Source organism: Ammodytes marinus (genome assembly GCF_949987685.1).
Source record: "Ammodytes marinus genome assembly, chromosome: 7".
Classification (NCBI taxonomy): Eukaryota; Metazoa; Chordata; class Actinopteri; order Uranoscopiformes; family Ammodytidae; genus Ammodytes; species Ammodytes marinus.
Genome location: NC_137211.1, coordinates 10,983,086 through 10,989,510, shown reverse-complemented (window position 1 = coordinate 10,989,510; position 6,425 = coordinate 10,983,086). Strand labels below are relative to the sequence as shown.

Genomic DNA, 6,425 nt, shown 5'->3' with positions numbered 1-6,425 from the left:
TTACACATGGCTCAAACTGTTACGCAATAGAGACGTGTAAGATAGAAGAGTGAGTTCTGAAGATTGGTGGGAAAAATACAGAAATATTTGGTGCAATAGTCATTGCTAATGAGTTGGGTCATTTTGGGGAAGGACCCAAAGGACATGTTGCATCAGCATGAGTGTATAATGATGATTAAGGAGGTAGTTCCCTGTTGGGATTACTCAATCTCACCTCAATCATTTGACCAACAACATTTTAATATTAATTAAGTTTAATACGCTTGAGAATACAGTCAATCACAGTAGAGCATATTTCTTGTCCAAGGTCTCTGTAATCTACTTTTGGCTTGACCTAGTTTGGCATTTTCTTCAGTATCCAAATATACACCAAGAGGGAACAAATGTCTATTTATGAAAAGTGGAACCTTACTTTTTTATGTCATTACTTTGAGCATAGAAATAACCAAAGTGTCTGGCTGAATCCCATCATGAGTATGTTTTCCTCAGATAAAAATACATTAACCAAATGTAAAAGGTTGACAACGGTAATGTACACTGAGCATGTCATTATTGCGTTCGTGGAAGCTCTTTATACACATTTTAATGATGTAAATTCTTAAATAAATAGCAACTTTTAAGAGTGTAGGTTTTCAAGCACTAATGGATGACTTTATTAACTTGAATGCTGCCATAATATTTGCCATCGTTTGTCTTATCTACCACTGCCAGTATTGACTCAATACCGCGCCCTTCCAGCTTGAAATATCTCCAAAAAAGAACAATTACTTAACCAATCATTACCTCTTAGGTAAATCTAAATGTGGATATTTTGGAAATTCCCAATGTCTTTTAAGCAACACAGTCTGTCAAAATGTAAGTGGGAGGGTTGTGGTTAGTAGTAGGCGGGATCGAGGTGAAGTGACTAAGATGTTAAATTGCATAAAAACAAGGTCCACAACCCCAACCAAGGGCACAAAGCAGAGACAACAACAAGAGCCACCAGTCAAAACAAAGAGGGAAGCCAACACTGAACGAGAAGCACTGTTGTTTTTCAGCTGAGACGCTTTTTCATTTTTTTTCTAACTGAGCACTTGTTCACTGCAAAACTACAATTATATTATTTTTTCAATATTTATTTTCCATTTTGCAGTTATCAACTGTAGATCTCATCATGAGATGCTGCGCTTTAGCTGTGTGTTTAGTTTTGGGGATAAGCATTCAGGATGGATGGAGCCTTCCCCTCAAGTCCGTCTTTGTCACCTTCCCAGGGGACATCATCAAAAACATGACTGATACGGAGCTGGCAGAAGTGAGTAGCAGATGGTTTGTTTTGTCTTGATGGAGTAAAATACCCAAAAGCACTGTGCAGTAATGCTGTGCGGGGAGGTAATTACCCAAACAGAGATCCCTACCAAAATGTTAATGACAGGAGAAAATGTTTGTCTTCTAAATTCAAGCTATATGAGACACACAACCTATAGAATTTAATTTGTGTTCCAAATGATTTACTTCATACCCACTCTGCCATGCTCATCACATTAAACAATTGTTTGTCCTCCTGCCAGAGTTATCTGCAGAAGTTTGGCTACATAGACACGGTGCAACGCAGTGGCTTTCAGTCTATGGTATCCACCGCCAAGGCTTTGAAAAGGATGCAGAGGCAGATGGGTCTGGAGGAGACGGGACAGCTGGATAAGTCCACCCTAGAGGCCATGAAACAGCCCCGATGTGGGGTTCCTGATGTGGCCAACTATGCAACATTTGAAGGAGACCTCAAATGGGACCATCAAGATGTCACTTATAGGTGAATAGACAGAAAGATTTGTTTACTAGAGATAATGACATTATAATGCATGCGCTTTGTAATGGTATCCACTGATGGAGACATATATCAACAATTAACTTCCCTTACATCCCCAACCATAAGTCTGAAGGCAGAGTGCCATGTTGTTGTTCTCCACAGGATCCTCAATTATTCCCCAGACATGGAGATGTCTCTGATTGATGACGCCTTTGCCAGAGCCTTCAAGGTGTGGAGTGAAGTGACCCCTCTGACTTTTACCCGCCTCTTTGATGGGACCGCTGACATCATGATATCCTTTGGAAAAGCCGGTATGTGTTTGTGCTGTGGTCATTTCATCTCTGTTGTGCTGTAGCATGAATGAATTGTAATTTTGAACTGAGTACAAGTCTAAAATCAAAGATTGATGTGAAATTGCATGTTCTGTTCAGACCACGGAGACCCATACCCATTCGACGGTAAGGATGGCTTACTGGCGCACGCTTATCCTCCTGGTGAGGGTATGCAGGGAGACGCCCACTTTGACGATGATGAGTACTGGACTTTGGGAACAGGGCCAGGTAATCAGACATGCCAAAATACACACAGTCTGATGTGCTTCACCATCAACAATTATTGAGAGGCTGTCTCCCCCTAGTGTATACTTTATGTAGTTCAATAATTGTGTTTTTCACCACAGCTGTGAAGACTCGCTATGGGAATGCGGAGGGTGCCATGTGCCACTTTCCTTTCGTCTTTGAGGGGAAATCATACACCACCTGTACAACTGAAGGCCGGACAGATAACCTGCCATGGTGCGCCACCACAGCCGACTACAGCAGAGACAAGAAATTTGGCTTCTGCCCCAGTGAACGTAAGATTAGCTATTTATTCTGCAAAGGAAATCATAGGTCAGAGGTCAGCCAGAATAGGACATTTGCTTGTTTGGCACTCTGACCCATTTCAACCGCTCATCCTTGCCCCCTTTTCTCATCTTGACAGTTCTGTACACATTTGGGGGAAACGCGGACGGAGCAGAGTGTGTCTTCCCCTTCGTCTTTCAAGACAAGGAATATGACAGCTGTACCACAGAGGGCCGCAGAGACGGCTACCGCTGGTGTGCCACCACAGACAACTTTGACAAGGACATGAAATATGGATTCTGTCCCACTCGCGGTGAGTGACATAAACCACAATGCATAAATGCAGTGGAGTGCGGCCACAGTGGCTTGATTTCTTACTGTTGTTTTAACTTTGTTTGGCCAGAAACCGCTGTAATTGGAGGAAACTCTGAGGGAGAGCCCTGCCACTTCCCCTTTGTGTTCCTGGGTAAAGAGTATGACTCCTGCACTAGTGAGGGACGAGGAGATGGCAAGTTGTGGTGCAGTACCACTGACAACTATGATGAGGACAAGAAATGGGGCTTCTGTCCGGACAAGGGTGAGTAACGAATAGAAAAAAGAAGATAGCAGAGTAGGTCAAAGCTATAAATATATACACATTTACCCTTATCATTAATATTCCTTACTCTACTGTTTGTGTGTCAGGTTACAGTCTGTTCCTGGTAGCAGCCCATGAGTTTGGCCATGCCCTTGGCCTGGAACACTCAAACATAAGAGACGCTCTCATGTACCCCATGTACAGCTATGCGGAAGACTTCTCCCTGCATGAAGACGACATTGAAGGCATTCAATATCTCTATGGTGAGGTCATGATAATCTGCTTCATCGTGATAAAAATTATTTTACAACTTCTGCACAATTAGTTCTCAACCAACACCTTATTGTTTTTATTCTACAGGACCCAAAACAGGCCCTGATCCCACCCCACCTCAGCCCAACCCCCCCACCACCACTACCCCATACCCAGACCCTGATGAGACTACAAAAGTACCCGAACCCACCACCACCACACGACCTGTGGATCCGACTGAAGACGCTTGCAAGTTGACCAAATTTGACACCATCACTACGATTGAAGGAGAACTAAATTTCTTCAAGGACGGGTGAGGAGAGCAGTCTATTCTCCCTAGTGAAATAAAGAAAAAGCAGCTACATTAACAAAAAAATTGTTAACGTGTTTTTATTGTATGCATTAATCAACAGACATTACTGGAAGATGTCCAGCAGGAGTAATGAAGGGCCAAAGGGACCAATGTCTATTTCTCAGAGGTGGCCAGCTCTACCAGAAGTCATTGACTCATCCTTCGAGGACATTCTGACAAAGAAATTGTACTTCTTCTCAGGTAAGAAAGCCCCATACAGCGCATTAGGGAACATAACAATTCCAGCCAAAAGTGGCGACAATTTTCACAATGATCATTTTCTATCTACAGGGACCCGATTCTGGGTGTACACAGGGAAAAGTGTTCTAGGTCCTCGCAGCATAGAGAAGCTCGGCCTTCCCAGCAACATTCAGAAGGTGGAGGGAGCACTGCAGAGGGGCAAGGGAAAAGTGCTGCTCTTCAGCGGGGAGAACTTCTGGAGGTGAGTTAAAAAATTGGGCATATTGAAATCTGGTTTGGAAGCATGTCTGCTGCTGGAATATTGTCAGCTAAAACTCAGTGAACCACACCCATAACCAAATCAAAGTCTGCATCGATTTAAGACCAGGGCGACTGATTGGTTTTGCCATTTTTAATGACGTACATGATTTTATGTTTGATTAACACAGGTTTGATGTAAAGGCCCAGAAAATCGACAAAGGGTACCCTAGATACACAGACAGCGTCTTTGGTGGAGTTCCCAATGATGCTCATGATGTATTCCACTACAAAGGTAAGGAAACCTTTCAATTTCAAATGTGTATTGAGCTATATAAACAAACTGGGCAAACAGCAGTAGACTGTTGCATTTAAGGATCCTAGTCATTTAATTTCAATATTTCTGCCTTAGGTCACATCTACTTCTGCCGTGACCGCTTCTACTGGCGTATGAACTCCCGCAGACAGGTGGATCGTGTGGGCTATGTGAAATATGACCTCCTCAAGTGCACAGATCCTTCAACCACTTTCTACTGAGATCAACACACAGGGATGAGCTGGAAATCGTCTGTGATGTGGAAGCAACATTTCCTTTCTACTGTGCAGGTGTCGGGGAGAATGTGATGCAGTATTCGTGTAAAGCGCCTGTTGTATGTGTGTGCTTTTTGGGATGTGAATAGTTGGCTATCCTTGATGTTGGCCCATTCTGAAAAATACAGCATTGGACTTAAAATGAGCCAAAGGGCCAAGGAAAGCAAAGCAAATGACAACCTTTGCACTTCCCTGCCTTCCGTTTGATTATCTGTGAACTGAATCTGGTGGTCGAAAAGTGTAAGACCCAAAACCACAACAAAATATTCTCAAAAGCTATCTCTGGATCAAATTCCAGATTATTCATGTCTGGCAGGTTCAGACTCTTTTAACAGTATTGGATTATTTTTGGTATTTATAGCAACATCTAATATTGTTATTATTTTGTGTCCTTAAGCTTGTTTGTTTTGTATAATTCATTGTATGTAATTCTGAAAATGGCTTTGACGCCTGTTACTTGCACTGGAAGACAATGCATGTCTTCTTCACTGAAATTATTTATGAGACTGACAAGTTTTGTATTTAAGTTTTAACTTTCGATGCAATAAACATAGCTTGTGAACTACCTAGTCTACCATTGTCATCTGATCTGACTCAATCGTTCATTGAAACACTTGGTACAGGGTTCCCATTGCTCAAGGCAGTAACACAAATACTTTTCAGGACTTTCTAAATTAAATTAAACCCCAATTTAACAATAACCAAAGCTGTGAAATAAAACAACATCAGGGAAGATGTTTCCCCAAACCTTGACGTCTTTGCTAGAAGATAGAAAGTAAGATGATAGGCTACATTGAAAAATATGTTTTTTTTTTATATGATGTCGTTCAATTTCAGATCATACAAAACACGACTAAAAATCCCCAAATACAAATGTGTAAATGTTGCAACGTGACCGTATCGGGTCATATGATCGTGACATCAATGTGATAGGCATTTGTAAATTATTTGAGAATTAAATGTAATCAATTAGTTTTGAAACTGCAATGCCAGAAAAATAATACTTATAAATCTAACTCTCCATATATTAGCATTTGTAAGACTTTAGACAGGTAGCCTATATATCATTGACATATCAATAGTATAGCCTACCCTTTAATGCCTTGTTGTGTGATTAATTTAAGGATCTGTAGGAACCCCGTTGATAAACTGACGTGTGCATGAATGATCTAACCTTGTATTATTATCCACGTCCCCAAAACAGAGAATACCTTCCTGTATTTGACACCACCTGGGCTATAGAAATGTAATTTAAATACTTTCTGCTGTATCGACTACCGTCTGTAGCTGTAAACCATAGATAGTAGTAGTATATAAAACAACATAGCTGTAAACATCTGCCATGAGAAGATTGCATATTACTCCGCATTCAATGGCGTACTACGCCTTCCTCTTAAAACAATAGTCCACAAAGTGATTATTAACATAACATTTTCCGGATATATTAAGCAATTATGTAACGAACAATCGATCGGTAGGCACAAATATTTAAAACTGGAAAATATATCAATGCCAGGCTACAAGCAATTCAGTCGATTTTCCATAAACATAATAAATAAGATCCGGTTGCACGGACAGGAAGCGATGAGA

The 6,425-nt window shown here is 41.2% G+C and overlaps 1 protein-coding gene across 1 annotated transcript; it reads left to right on the top strand.

Annotated features, from left to right (window-relative positions):
* Positions 1-964: 964 nt before the first annotated feature.
* mmp9 (matrix metallopeptidase 9) lies at positions 965-5,400 on the top strand. Its single transcript, XM_080030519.1, has 13 exons — positions 965-1,291; positions 1,548-1,786; positions 1,946-2,094; positions 2,215-2,343; positions 2,463-2,636; positions 2,765-2,938; positions 3,029-3,202; positions 3,310-3,465; positions 3,563-3,767; positions 3,868-4,007; positions 4,098-4,248; positions 4,436-4,539; positions 4,657-5,400. Exons 1-13 carry the CDS (start codon positions 1,154-1,156, stop codon positions 4,779-4,781), a joined length of 2,058 nt encoding a protein of 685 aa, XP_079886645.1. The 5' UTR covers positions 965-1,153; the 3' UTR covers positions 4,782-5,400.
* The last annotated feature ends 1,025 nt before the right edge of the window (positions 5,401-6,425 follow it).

Excerpts from the sequence above, each read along its gene's own strand:
- mmp9 (XM_080030519.1), top strand. The coding sequence starts at position 1,154 with ATGAGATGCTGCGCTTTAGCTGTGTGTTTAGTTTTGGGGATAAGCATT. Across the intron at positions 2,095-2,214 it reads GATATCCTTTGGAAAAGCCG|ACCACGGAGACCCATACCCA; the intron begins GTATGTGTTTGT and ends TGTTCTGTTCAG. Across the intron at positions 4,008-4,097 it reads GAAATTGTACTTCTTCTCAG|GGACCCGATTCTGGGTGTAC; the intron begins GTAAGAAAGCCC and ends TTCTATCTACAG.